Here is a 14,035-nt window from a genome sequence, read left to right as displayed (position 1 = left end):
AGGAGACAGATCCAGCTTCCTTGACTGTTTACACATGCTCTTGAGTTTTAAAAATGTCCCTTAACATCTAAACAAATGTGATATATAACTGAAGTTGTATTTCTAAAGAGAGTTGAATTTATCAAAGAAAAAAAATCTATATAAAATCAGTAAAATAACCAAGTACATTTAGAAGAACAGGGACATCTTTAGTCACTACGGCTTCCTTGGTTATAGAAGAACTCTATATGGTTGAACAGTTTCTTCAAGGCAACTTTAAACGGTGCTGTGTGTACCTGAATTAACCCTAGTCAATGCATTGTGAATTTATGAAAGGTAATGATGAGTTACACAAACTCTGCAGTTCTTTCTAAAAAGACCAGTATATTAATGTGTGTTTTCTTGGAACAAAAGTGAAAGAGCGACAGACCAGGAAGTCAAATTTATTCATACAAAATGTATTGTAATTAAACAGCAATGACATTCCTACACACATCTGAATGCACAATGCAGTGCTGTATACTTTGTGGTTAAAATATTTCCCAGCTGCTGACACAGAGACATCTTAAGCCTTGGATTACCAAACTCATTATTCAGTATTATAGATGAGCATTATCACCACACAACAATGCCCAGTAGAGGGCACCTACTGCAACAATGGCTCACCCAAATCACATTTCCAAAGGGAATTGCTATTTCTTGTTCTGATAATTGAGAATAAAGCACTTACAATAATCATTTACAATCAGTGTGTTTACTTTTGCATTGATTCTTAAATTATGGCATATTTAAATTTTCTTGATGACATCGTAAAGACAGACTGATAACAGAGCGACATTGCAGCCACAGGGCATGCACTGTAACCACTCGGCTACCGATGTGCTCCAAACATAACAGAAAAGTTATGGATTCATAAAAATATTTGTATTTAGAGTAAATCACACATTTATGCAACATATATGCAGTCGTAAAGACAAAGCAAAACATTTGAATGTAACGTGTGATCAAATGAAACCAAATGATAAAGTCTGGCATGGTTTTTCTTCTTCACTCGTCTTTCCAACATTATAAGGACAGCACAAACTTCCTGCAGATGAGACATGATGAGACATACACGTTGTAGAAATAAAATAGATATGTGTTTTGCCAAGCATATAATCGCTTTAAGCGTTATAAGTGAAATGTTTTCTCACTTTATGATGTCAGGCAGATGGGAGTCACGATATAAGCCGTTGTGCAGATACCCCAGAGAACCGTCAAACGACACCAGCTTGACTCGCTCTGCATTCTGGGCATTCGCTGCTACCTCATACATCTGGGAGAGAAAAGCAAAAACAGTTGAGTTTACCCAAAACAAAAAGAGAAAACACTTATTCAGTTACATTTATACAGAAAAATGCCCCCTCAGTATCAGATGAAAAATAGCTTTCTGTAGCTTTCTGTGCCAGTAATACCTGCTGAGCAACCGCAATGGGAACTAAGTGATCGTCCTCTGAATGAAGGAACAGGATTGGACATCTCATTTTCTTCAAACTGCAGAATAAGAAAAACACAAACTGAATAGCTGGTCAATGTTTGATGAATCATTAAATATGAAACTGTTTTGTATAAGCAGCATGTTAAAGTTTGATGAAAACTTACTTTTCTTCAGTAGGAAAGACAATCTTGTTTTCTGCCCATGGCTCTGGGAAAAAGTACCCAATGCCCGGGTACTTCCAGTAATACTATCAACGAAAAGAAAATAAAACATCGAAAAGTTCTGAGTAATGTAGTCGCAGCCACATGAAATGAATAAACCAAATATCAAAAGTGACAAGTTAGTTTACCCAGCTAAAAGCATGGCCTGGTATCTGCTGTCGAGCACTATTGAATGCACCCTCCAGCATCACACCATCGACATGCTCACCTGAAAACAAGAGCAAATAGTCACCCTACTAAGAAGTTACAATTCTTTCCTCTTATTTCTATTTAAAATTGAGACACTAAAATGTACTGGTAGCAAAACCTACCTCGCTCACTCAGTTTGACTGCAGTGTTCGCGCCCACTCTGCACAAAAAAAGCATATTTTGAATATTTACCTATTCCTGAAGGTAACAGGTTTATTGTAGCTGTGGGCTAATTTCAATCATCTCTGTCATAAACGTAGGCCTGCCATGTCAATTAAATACATGGTTATGTATTTAGCATTGCGCTGATCTCCTGTTGATGCATTTTGTGTTCCTGAGTGTGGAGCTCTTGCCCTGGCAAAAGTGTAAGTGTTGCAGGCTATTACATCAAGGTTTAAAGCTTCATATTTACGGGGAGCATGCAATGCAAATCCAAGGCAGATATTACAGCAGTGACATGAATCATTTCTACTTCTCAAATGCTGTAGATTGGGAGTCTTTCGTTAGTCACCCAGTGCCAAGAGAGTGTCCCCAGATGATGACCAGGCTGCTTCCGCTGCGTGCTTTGACCCAGTTGTATAAGTAGAGGGCATCAGTCGTCAGACCGGCTTCAGTCGGCTCCCCGGTGGAATCTCCAAACCCTGCCAGAGTTTCTCGCATCAGGTACCGCTCTCTAGCCGATCATAGAGATCCTCTTCATGGCCACCAGGTGGCAGCCGCTCAGAGGTGAAAACCTGCACTAGACACTGACCTTAAATTGAACCGCTTTCTTTTAACCGCCTTACAACAAACCATTCATTAAGCACAAGTGCATTACTCCACACGGAGCTTATGCCTCCAGATTATATTAAATCAATGAGAGAAGGTCGTGTATCACAATCAATAAGGAGGCAAAGAAGCGTAGCGATGGAATAATACGTTTAGAAGAGGAGACATAAATCTTCATTTTCACCAACCTCTGTAGTCAGGCACCAACACGTGGTAACCCAGTGCACTCAATACCTGTTGACACACAACGCTAATCTGTCATCAGAGTGGCTATTGAGACTTGCATATCTTTATTAGACCTTCACAAGATGAATATGCTTGTGGTGATCACTCACTTTTGCCACTCCCACCCGATGAGTTTCTGCCCTGTTAAAATGATCCAAGGTGACACAGGTGTCTTAAAATAGCAAACCCAGATATGTCGAGCTGCGTGGAACTTTTACACTCTGCTTCTTCGTATTCATCATACCTCGTGCCTGTGTTCCCATGAAGATATATGAAGACTGGACTTTCATCCCTTAAGGTGTTCTGGTACCATGCCAAGTCCTTCCCCTGAGCCTCTTTCCACTGTCTGTCAGGAACCGTGTGCCTTGAACAGTTCAGAACAGTACGTCCGCTTACAGACACAACCGATCGGTGAATCACTAAACAAAAAGTCTTTGCTTTTTTTATATCGACTTCAGAAAAAGAAGAAAAAAACGTGGCTTATACTCACCACACCCCAAGAGAGATTCCTTCCTCTGATGTTAAGTACATGTTGATGGTGTGATTAAGGGAGAGATCAGCAGGTCGGCTGAGGTCAACAAAGAAAGGCACCCTGACTACAAACAGGGTAAGAAGAGAGGTGGGCCCCGTTTTTGTGAGCAACTTGAAGATTTAGAGAACTTCCCAGAGGCAGGGAGGGAATTCACTTACTTCTGTGAGAGTAAACAAGGTGCCGGATTAATCCTGGCAAGAATGGCACCAGAAATAAGATAACAAAGATGGCCAATACTCCTCTTTTCAGCCACCATCTGGAGCTGAGAACAGAGAGAAATAACATTATTATGACTACTGAACATCTGACCATTATCTCACATACCTTGAGTCAGTAAAGGCAGATGACCCTCCAGGTTGTCTCCAACTAACTCAAATACTTATTGTACTGTAGCCAAATTAAAATTTGACATTATTATTGGTTATTGATGATTTTGAATTCCCTCCTTTGAAGCCAGATCAGCTCACACTCCCTGATCAACACCAAATCAACACTACGACGTCGTTGGAGAAGCTTCACTCTCCTCTTCATCCACTTTACATCTGGCTTGAGCTGCAACTCTGCTCCATTGCAGCTGGCGAATATTTGGAGGAGAGTTGTGAGGTGCTGGAGGTGGAAATCACGAATCGCTTTACTGATTTGAACAAGAATTCAGCTCAGAGTCATGGTCCCTGACTGACTGCAGTTCCCTGACTGTTGCGCTTCAGTGTGTCCGCCAGTGAGTGAACACATCGCCGCTCAAAACAACAGATGTACACGGGAATGTACGCTCAAGCCAGTTGGCGAGAACAGAGCCGGTCCGCACATGTCCAACCAGTCTGTGGTTGCAGCATTAATGTGGGAGAGAAGAACTGAATGGTCTAATCAGGAGGGCAGGCTGTCATTGGAGTCAGGCTTTCCTCCCTAGAGGCAACAGCAGAAATGAGGATGCTGTTCAGACTATTGCCAATTAATGGACAATACTTCCCACCCCCTCCATTAACACTCTAATCAGCCAGAAGAGCCCTTTTAGTTGAAGACTGATTCCTCCACACTGCTCGAGGGGGAACATATAGAAGGTGATTTATTTCAACAGCCATCAAACTGTCGCCTCATCTGTCCTGAGTTAAGGCCTTCACTTAACTCTTCACTTCTAAATCTTTCTAGAAAGATGTCCAAAGCCTCATGCTATATTGATGAACTGCAATGTCATAAAATGCAACCTTTGTTTTACTCTACCACCATTTTTCTACTGCTAAATACTGTAGTATTTTTGCAAACAATTCATTATATTTTAAGTTTACCACCAAAACTCTGAATATGAAGATAATAAGTCATGAGTTTTATTGAAGTTCAAACGTTCAAACACTTCCTTCACGTCTTTTTAAGTGTCCTTTCAACCTGGTTAACACTTTTCTGACATTGTTTTCTATGTATTATTGCTAGATATTTGATACACCTCTGCTGCCACAGAATGTCATACTATTCTAGGTGTTGTGTCACTTTTATATGTCGCTATTGCTCCATGGTTCATGTAAACAGCCCTGCTAGAGCAGTAAACACATCTATATGTCAATCTGTTCATCTACATGGTCATAAACACACCCACGCGTCGCACATGTTGACGTTGTAAATGCACTCTTTACATACAGCTAGAGGGTTGTGATCACTATAATAGAGATGCAATCAGAAACCATATTAAAAAAATGTGGTTGGTGGTTTCGATGATAGGTATACCAGATGCAGAGACGGGCGTGCTTCACATGCTAACAACACGTTTATGCAACATTAACAGCACAAACCGTTAACAACTGAAAGCTATCAACACTAAAGGGAAGTAAGGCCTCAGCTGGGTCAAGCTAAAGTTAGTAAACTCACGGGCTCGCCTCCTTCTGGATTCTGGTAGACCCCTGAACTTTGCTGGCAGCGGAGGATGAACCATCATGTTTGACGACCCGCTTCCTCGTCATGACGTCAGTATTATTCAAGTAAATTCACTTAAATATAATATGTAATATATTTATATATATAAATGCTAACCGATGGCCCAGTTCCGCAGTAGGGTTTTTTTTTATCACTCAGTAACCGGCGATCAAAAACATTGACCAAAGTACAGTATAATCAGTCGAAAGGGGGAGGAACCTGGGGTTAAGGTAGGACTGCTTTATATAATGTTTAGTTATTGCAAAGCACGTTACATTACACACGACCACCTTAAACGCAGCACACAGTACACAGAATACTGTTAATAATCAACCATTGCATTCTGTCACTTTACAAAAAGACTCTTTCAAAGCAACTAAAACAGATGTTTAATTACATATGAAAGCATGTATGCCCTAATTATGGTGCTGTTGTCTGCTTTAAGTTAAGTACATTTTATTTGATGAAAACAAAATGAATTTGTATTTGTAAAACATAAATAAATATGTATTAGGACATTTTTATGTAGGCACTTTCTTTATTGTCATCCATTTATACATGACATTCTTTGTTTGATATTGACGGTACAATTCTCCATCCTATCCAATCTACATGTAATTTATATGCACTGTGCAAGTTGACATGTGGGCACATACATATTGGCAAACATGGGACAAGTAGTACAAAACCAACATACAGGGACAATTTTACTTCCAATCCTTGATGTAACATGTGTTCTTTACGTACAAGCATGTTACTCTGAACACATCATCTCTGGTGTCCAAGATATTATTACTTTTTCTGGCATCGCTGTCCAAGTCAGCACCACGTTCAAAGCATATACTTTGAGTGTCTGGTACGATTTTTTTCATTTCAGGGAGCAATATTTTATAGATTTGTGGCCGCACTAACAGAAGTGGTGTGTTTGGAATACATACCAATACAATCCTCCATGGGAATAAATAGAAGAAGACATGTCTGGGAGGTTAACATGATGAGCAGCGGTTATTACATCAAGCCTGACATGTTCTGGTTCAGATAACAGTAATACAGTCAAAGTAGGATTTTGTCATGCAATTATTATTTCACATCCACATTACTGCACGCATTTTAAGAACGCAACCATAGGAGAAGAAATCTCAATCATTTTCCCTCAAAGCAGACGTGGATAGAATAAAATCTGAATGCCCTGGTATGAAATGGACACTTGAGAGGACAAAAGGCACCATGGCAACAGAGACAAAGGAAAAAGCGCAGCATCACACTCACATCTTTTGGAATGTGCAGTGCCGCAAAGATGTCACCAAAATAAGTAAAGAGGATGATGCAGATGACTACTTCAGGAACTGTGTGGCTCTGGCTGTATCAGGGAACCAGCAGAGAGGACACTGACTTTACTGGAGCCCTCTGGGATCTGATGGGTCAGGTACACTCCGAAAGTCACCTAAAAATGTATTATGAACATGAAAGAGATATTTTTCATGCACATGTATTTCCCAAAACTCTCTCTTACACACACACACACACACACACACACACACACACACACACACACACACACACACACACACACGTAGCATCTACATGAACGAGCAGTAATAGTTTTTGACTGACCTTCCCATTGCGGTAGGCCGACAGAGACATTAGCGGCTCTTTTGTTTTGGTCCCAGTCTCCTGGTCTACTCCAATCATCTGGCACCTCCCACACTGACCTGCGACCTTTGGGTTAATCACGAAGGGAGCACATTCATTTTTGAGGGATCCGCTCTTACGGCCTTTGAACATTTCATCGTGTATCTCACAGTGTCAGCTCACCACGAATCGAGTGTTGCCAATAGTCAAGTGTGGCCAATTATCCTCCTCAAATGGTTCTACTCCAGCGATGACTAAATTGGCTCGGAAGCGGCTAATGACGTTCTGTGTGTCGAGGAGCTGATCGCCCTCGGCGTCGTCCTGCCTGCGAAAGGGAAATGTGGAAATTGCATGTCATTTTTGAAAATCAGCCACTGTCATGTAAATGTGCATGCGTCCACGCATCCTGATGTTTTTCACCGGAGCGTTTGCGTATTTTGAATAACACATCATGTGTTCCAACCTGCTGCTCATTAGCTTCTGAATGAGCTCCGCACTGGCACGGTTGATCATGAGATACTGAGCTTCATTCACCAGGGAGAGGGACGTGCCGGTGGCAGCTGGAAGGGAAAGACTTTGTGTTACCCCAGTGACTTGTTCAATATGAAGAAAACATTCTGATCTCTGGTTTGCGCAGCCCGCATCCTGACAGAGCCTGAAAACTGAGGTTCTGCTGTAATACAGAGAGTGAAAGGGGTGGAAGTAAATTTGTCAACACTAATTGAAAACTGTACTACTAATTACATTTTAGCGATTTTTATACAATATTCCATCACTGCGAGTGTAATTTTATACAGCAACATCAATCTCAACTTTAAAGCCAACAAGACGTCCTTGAAATGCTCTGAAAATGTAAATTTTGATATCTGCAATTCAATGACAACGGGGCAAACTCCATCTGCTGACAAAGATTGTGTGATACGATCAAAAGCCCCAGAACAGCTACTACATGGACCTTGTGATAAGATTGTTTTTTTCAAATAGCAATACATATCGTGATGTAAGAAATTCAATTGAGAGGTTGTTAATAGATTAAAAAGTCAAATGGGAATTGGCTCATCCAGTGAAGGAAAGGCCTGAACAACTAAGATAATTCATCATATTAATGCAAAAATTAATTAAACAAATGCCATAAAGCAGGGTGGCTCACTGATGCAACATTAACAGCAAAACGCCTCAAATTTACACAAGGGTTGGTATATTTGTCATGAGCACTACTACTGCTCAGACTGTGAAAATAGTTGCATAGTGTCTTCTGTGGCTCTGGAGGGAGTTTCCTATAGGCTGAGAGATTAATCTTGATGATGCCATCGGGGTCATCAGAGTCTGCGGATATTTAACAGAAAGCCTGCATTACAAACGTCGAAAGATATGGGCATTGAAAAGATGAATCAGCTGCATTATGGGAAAGGTGAGATGCAGTATTTTCGCAGCTTGACTCATACCAGAGACTAAAAGTCGGGATTTATATCTGGTGAGACTCCCGAGAGGCAGATTTAAAAAAAAAAAGACAAAATCTGTGCAGCAAAGGCCGTTATATCCAAATTTCTATTCCTTAGTTTGAGTCAAGCTCCAAAAAACACCGGAGCCCACACTTCCCATAATGCAACAGGTTAGTATCTCTGTGTAATACCCACGTCTTTCAAACAGCCAGATTGTAATGCAGGCTTTCTGTTGAAAAGCCCAAGCTTAGACATCATCGGGGTAATTTTTCCCAGAATCGACACAGAGCTCCTTCACAGGCTGAATACTACGAACCATAACACCAAAACTGAACGAGATGTATAAAACGGATGAGGTACCAACAGCTACCCAGGTATATCAAAATCTCTTTTTACAAATCCTTATTGTCTGATGGTATATAGTATGAATGCCTTCACAGCCGTATCAGATGAACTCTAGCACCCCTTCATGGACAGCACCCGTCAATATGTTCCTCTGAATGTAATTAACTGGATGTTATTTAGCTATTCATTGACACATAAAAGTGTTACGTAATAAACTGATGCTTTTAAACAGAGTAACTTGCAAAAGCATAAAAGGATGATGTTCCTTTCAATTCCATGTGACCGGCTGAAGGTAATGCAAGGTCACAACCAGGTGGTATTAGCAGGATATGTGACCCTGGGTTGCACATGGAGACTTTTGCAGTTAAATCCAGCGTAACGAAATAAGAGCCAGGGCCAGAACAGGTTAGAATGCTTAAATAGGTACCTCCACTCGGCCTCTTCTTCATGTCACGGGTAAAATCAGGACTTTGTCTTATCAGGCGGCATGGCTGTCCGAGGAAGTCTGAGAGCCACGATGCAGCCTCATCTCCACAGTCGACAGCCTCCACCCTGGGGAGAAGGAGGTGGATTACGTTCTGGAGGCCCTGAGGGAAATCTGCAGAGTTTGATGCTGCTTGTCATTTGGGACAACATCGACAGTAATCCAAGAATCAGTGGATAAATAGATTTATTTTTGTTTAACTTGTGAATTGTCATAAGGGGGATCTAAGGAGATCAATATCATCTCATGCTCGCTGTTTGTTTTTCCATTAAAAGTGGTAAATAGGTGGAGTTTCATATGAGATTGAGAGACATTCCGATACCATCCGCTGTAGAAAGATAGCGTCAAGAACAGTGGAGCGAGAGAATGCACTGATACGAGCCAAAAAGCGTGGCACAAATGATACGTGTCACAGTATTTCCCGCAGCTGCTGCATTCAGATGTTTTAACATTGCCAGCTCACCTGTCACCACAAACTTTACTCTGACACACTCGATAGCTTGCGTGCGTTTGAGTTTTGTTTTCCAGGGGAACCGAAATGGTGTCCATGCCTGCAGGGCAGTGGAAAAAAATATATAAATCCTCTAACAAAGCTAATTTATAGCAGAACAGCCAACTCACTGAAATATCTTTTGGTTAGGCAGTTTGATTATTATTATTTTTTTGATCCCAGTAAGCCGCTGACAGACTGCCTGACCTGAAGCCTGCAGGAGTAATTTGTTTGAGGGCAGGTGGACTTGTGGGCGAACGAGGCACAAGCGCGGCTCCCTCTTCTGGCTCAGGCACACGCCGTTTCCATTCACCACCATCCAGCTTCTGTCATACAGCAAACCCAGCGGTCCCACCGGCCAGTCGTGGACCTGCATGAAGAACAGCACCGAGTCAAATCCAAGAAAGAGAGAAGGGAAAGAAACTGGACAGACTTGGACAGAATAAAGTGAAAGAAAAAGATTATCGATACATGATACGGGTCGTCCTCAAACCTCATAGGCGCCACATGATTTGATGGGATATATGTAGATGTTGGTCAGAGTATAAGCCTCCCAGTGGCTGTTTGAGTCTCTGTGTCCAAATCCCCTCAGAGATGCTTCTGTAGGCTTCGCCCTATCGTCTGCTCTAACTGCACCTCCATCAGTGATGTTGATTGGGGGCTCCTCGTGTAAGACCCCGGATGCCGCTGTGGCTGTTATTAGCTCCTGTAGTCTCACTTGGTTCACTGCGACCGGCTTCTCCACGAAGCACTCGGCAACAAAGTTCAGGAACTTTTGACAGTCTTCAAATGTCGACATGTAGCCAAAGGACACGCGCACAGATCCGGTCGGCTGGCCGTCCACCAGGTCGATGCTGTCTCCGCAGACGTGGCCGGCCTTGAAGAGAAAAACACAGCCTTTTTTTATTCCACCTGCACATGCCCTGAACAGACTTTGACATTTTTCCTACTACTGTACATCTCTCACCTGCAGGTTTCTCCGCATCTGCTGATTGGTGATCCCGAGGAAGGACTGACAGGCTCCGGTGTTGCAGAAGCAACCTGTGCGCACATGGATATTGTACAGACTGGCCATTCTGTCCACCTGAGGAACAACAGAGGAGCTGTTTTAATATGCACCAACGCTGCCCATGCATAAAACATGTGGTAATCAAGCTGTTGTGGAACTGAAATGTGTCGAATGCACCTGAGAATACCCAATTATCTGCCCGCGAGAATCCTTGAGGTTGAAGTTTAGGATTGCGCCCTGTGTGCTTGGACTCTCAAACTGGCCTTCTGTGTATATCTGAGCCACCGGTCGCCCGTTGCCATGGCAAAGGCTTGACAGCAGCATGTAAGTGTAGCGTGCCAGGCCGTAGGTGTGCTGTTGGATGTTGTGCATGCCCCCTGAAGGCAACAAGAGATGACGACGGGGACGCTGTTCACGTTAACCTTTAGCAAATCGTGAATAACTTGCATGTGTATCATTATTCTGTTATCAAATTAGTGCTTTAATGGGTTTTTTTCTATTAACATGTCTGTTACAGTACCTGTGATCCTGTAAAGAGCTTCAAAACCGTGATTTACAGCAATGATGTCCAAAAAAGAAACAGTCCCGTCTTCAAATCTTTATCGGGGAGAAAGAAAACATTGCGTCTTAAGGAATAAGGATGCAGCAGCTACCAGAATATCTAGGATTTGACAGGCTCCTACAGTGCTTTACCTGTCACAAATGTTGGCCGCCTGCACATAATAATCTTCTCCAGAAAGGTAAGCTGCTGCTGTGCCTCCTCCAAAGTAAGTCTTCTTTAGTATGCCTGCTGCGTCGTTACGGACAAGAAGGGCCCCCAGACCTGTGGGGAAGCCAAACATCTTATAGAAGGAGACGGGAACGAAGTCAGCGGGGCACTCCTGCAGGTTCAGAGGGGAACAGCTGACATGAGAGGCTGCATCGAGCAGCACAAACCAGCGGCCCTGGTGGTCACACGCTGGGTAAAGGCGTCTCTCCTGGATGCCTCTCACGAGGCCAAGGGGGTACTTCCTCCCCGAGAAGTTGCTCTGCGCCGGGTAGCTGAAGAGGTGCGGCGTCTGGCAAGTAACATCTTCACCTTTCGTCCTCGCCCTGTTCTCCACTTCCTGCGGAGAGACGGGCAGGACAACCACCCCCCGGCCACAAGCCAGCCCTCTTATGCCAACTACAGAGGTGTGGCTGTCGGTGAGGTAGCAGAAGTGACTTCCAGGCTCGCTCTCGGCCTGCGGCCTCCAGGGAAAGCTCTCAGACACTAATTTGAGTGCGGCTGTACAACCAGAAGTGAAAATCACAGAGTACTCCTCAGGGGTGGCGTTAAAATGCTGCAATACCCTGTAAGAAAATGTTCTGGTTTTTTTTTTTTTACTCATCTCATCCAGGAAAGTACCATTCAAAAGGAATCACAGGGGCCCATTATGAATGCCTCTGAGGGCTTGAACAGCCTTTACCTGTATCTGACCCTGTCCACTGTGTCTTGTGTCAATCTGCTGCTGGGGTTGTGGCTGTGAGGGTTTCCTATTGGGACATATGACAACAACTTAAATGCTCTGAGTTTTATGGCTGAATAAAGAACGCATAAACACGTTTTATCTGACTTCTCTCACCGTACACGTTCCTTGAAATGTCCTGGAAGTAGTCCCTGACCAGAGACTCTGGGTACAGAGTAGTCGCTGCATGATCCAGATACGTTATTCCTGTTTACAACGAGAGAGCAGCCGTGTGTGTTTGAGTCAACCAAAGCGACGTCACTGCGCATGTCATGACTGAACGCGACTATTTACCTTTAATCCGTGTGAACTCCTGCTCAATCACGTCCCGGAGGTTTCCCCCATAACCGTAGTGACTCCACAGCGACTTAAAAGTGTCAAAAGTGCACAGTGTTTGGAAATCCATCGACCGCTTTATGCAGACAGCTACAGAGCAGACCGCGGGGCGGCTGTGGTTACAGACGCGTCAACACACTCGGCTTTTTTTTTTTGTAATTATTGACATGTTTTACGGTCTAAGTCCAAGTCCTCAGCAGCAGCGCTTTAAAGTCCTCCTCCCCTTTCCACTCCCTCGCGCAAATCGTCTCGAGACTATTTATCAGTCTTGCAGAAAGGTCACATGAGTTACAGTTAGAGTCGCGAACTCTCACAAAGTTGATTTTATTTTGTGGAAGTGGACACCGCTGGTAAAACTAGGAACATTAGTCAGAACTCGGTGCCGTTGAAAGAGACGCTGGTGTTAGTAACAGTTTTGCAATCATGTGACAAGCGAGTTGTTGACTCCCCCCCCCCCCCCCTCCCCCCTCCCTCCCCCTCACAGCTTTTGGCTCTTACGTTAACTGATGTGTAGCTAACGTTAGCTGGACTACAAACAACTGCTAACTTTGCAGAAAAACACATGAAGCAGGGAACGACAAATGTTCAAAATGTTAGTAAGATTAGTGATTATTTCACATGATTCTAGTGTAACGTCTTCTAAAATGCACTGTATATTTACATATGGACATTTACTATTTGATACACATGTTTTTAACCATATTTACCAACTATAACGTGTGTATGAGCATTGTTTAATATGTAGGCATCTATCTATATTTCTAATATACCTGATTATAGGCCAACTGTGCAATATATCTATATATTCAACATGTATTTGACATGTAATAATGAAAATGTAACCATGCATCCATGCAATGTTCCATCACATGATCTTCTTTATTCACTCCAAAACATAAAGACAACATAATTCATACACACAAAATAAATTTCATATATACAATTTTCCATAATTTTGAATATTTGTCTCCTTATGATAAGACACATGCATCCATGAAACTTTGAAAGACAATTGACATTTTTAGATATTTGTGGTATATGCACACATACATATATAATTATATGCTTTGAAATATTGAGAGGCATACATTGACAAATACGCTATATAAGTTACTTTCATGGTGAAACATCAGATTTTTACGTTATGTCAGGCTACCAGGCCTGAAAAGGTTTTATTATAACTAAGCACAAATGATGATGAAAGAACCATGTAAGTTTTATATTCATCCTTTATGTATTCAATGTACCTTTCCCCCCTCATTGTTTTCAGGGTCAACGTTTATTGATCTTCATTGTTTAACCCTTACTCATAACCTAAGACCAATCCCAAACCTGAAAAAGTGTTTTTTTTAAATACAAATACTCTCTAATACTCACACTTTAAAAGATGACTTCATCTTTCAGTTCTCATAATCATTTGTTTCTTTTAATCACAGAAATTGTACTGTTTTTTACAGCTTAATTGTAATAGATTACACCAGCAAGTCTCTGTAATCACTTCACAGTAATACAAAACC

The 14,035-nt window shown here is 42.3% G+C and overlaps 2 protein-coding genes across 3 annotated transcripts; both read right to left on the bottom strand.

Moving 5' to 3' along the window:
- Positions 1-406: 406 nt before the first annotated feature.
- On the bottom strand, positions 407-5,464 carry LOC137884285 (lysophosphatidylserine lipase ABHD12-like). The gene is made up of 13 exons (XM_068726028.1): positions 5,249-5,464; positions 3,550-3,653; positions 3,350-3,455; positions 3,104-3,223; positions 2,970-3,000; positions 2,823-2,868; positions 2,378-2,507; positions 1,989-2,026; positions 1,806-1,885; positions 1,621-1,703; positions 1,434-1,512; positions 1,173-1,294; positions 407-1,066 (listed from the first exon to the last, which is right to left on the bottom strand). The coding sequence occupies exons 1-13, from the start codon at positions 5,338-5,340 to the stop codon at positions 1,045-1,047; spliced, it is 1,053 nt and encodes a 350-aa protein (XP_068582129.1). The 5' UTR covers positions 5,341-5,464; the 3' UTR covers positions 407-1,044.
- A 329-nt stretch (positions 5,465-5,793) lies between these two features.
- mocos (molybdenum cofactor sulfurase) lies at positions 5,794-12,918 on the bottom strand. 2 transcript variants are annotated; one of them, XM_068726009.1, is made up of 15 exons: positions 12,477-12,918; positions 12,300-12,389; positions 12,144-12,210; positions 11,389-12,027; positions 11,216-11,292; positions 10,873-11,072; positions 10,654-10,770; positions 10,180-10,563; positions 9,894-10,056; positions 9,660-9,747; positions 9,140-9,264; positions 7,389-7,485; positions 7,109-7,250; positions 6,908-7,012; positions 5,794-6,737 (listed from the first exon to the last, which is right to left on the bottom strand). In XM_068726009.1, exons 1-15 carry the CDS (start codon positions 12,586-12,588, stop codon positions 6,633-6,635), a joined length of 2,511 nt encoding a protein of 836 aa, XP_068582110.1. In that variant the 5' UTR covers positions 12,589-12,918; the 3' UTR covers positions 5,794-6,632. The 2 variants fall into 2 exon arrangements, with proteins under 2 accessions (XP_068582110.1, XP_068582118.1); XM_068726017.1 differs by lacking the exons at positions 5,794-6,737; positions 6,908-7,012; positions 7,109-7,250; positions 7,389-7,485 and having other exon boundaries at positions 9,149-9,310.
- Positions 12,919-14,035: the final 1,117 nt, after the last annotated feature.

The sequence above is a fragment of the Cebidichthys violaceus genome, unplaced genomic scaffold, assembly GCF_023349555.1.
Source record: "Cebidichthys violaceus isolate CVI_PGR_0920_01 unplaced genomic scaffold, fCebVio1.0.p SCAF_10, whole genome shotgun sequence".
Taxonomy (NCBI): domain Eukaryota; kingdom Metazoa; phylum Chordata; class Actinopteri; order Perciformes; family Stichaeidae; genus Cebidichthys; species Cebidichthys violaceus.
The sequence above is the reverse complement of the archived record's forward strand: the minus strand, read 5'-3'. Positions and strand labels throughout refer to the sequence as shown.

What these genes read in the sequence shown, in the direction of transcription:
- LOC137884285 (XM_068726028.1), bottom strand. Translation starts at nt 5,340, where the DNA reads ATGACGAGGAAGCGGGTCGTCAAACATGATGGTTCATCCTCCGCTGCC. An exon ending in CCTTGTTTACTCTCACAGAA is followed by an intron (nt 3,456 to 3,549) that starts GTAAGTGAATTC and finishes CCCTGTTTGTAG; the next exon opens with TCAGGGTGCCTTTCTTTGTT. An exon ending in CAGGCCATGCTTTTAGCTGG is followed by an intron (nt 1,704 to 1,805) that starts GTAAACTAACTT and finishes TTTCGTTGATAG; the next exon opens with TATTACTGGAAGTACCCGGG.
- mocos (XM_068726009.1), bottom strand. Translation starts at nt 12,588, where the DNA reads ATGGATTTCCAAACACTGTGCACTTTTGACACTTTTAAGTCGCTGTGG. An exon ending in GGAGTTCACACGGATTAAAG is followed by an intron (nt 12,390 to 12,476) that starts GTAAATAGTCGC and finishes CGTTGTAAACAG; the next exon opens with GAATAACGTATCTGGATCAT. An exon ending in GCGGCCAACATTTGTGACAG is followed by an intron (nt 11,293 to 11,388) that starts GTAAAGCACTGT and finishes TCCCCGATAAAG; the next exon opens with ATTTGAAGACGGGACTGTTT.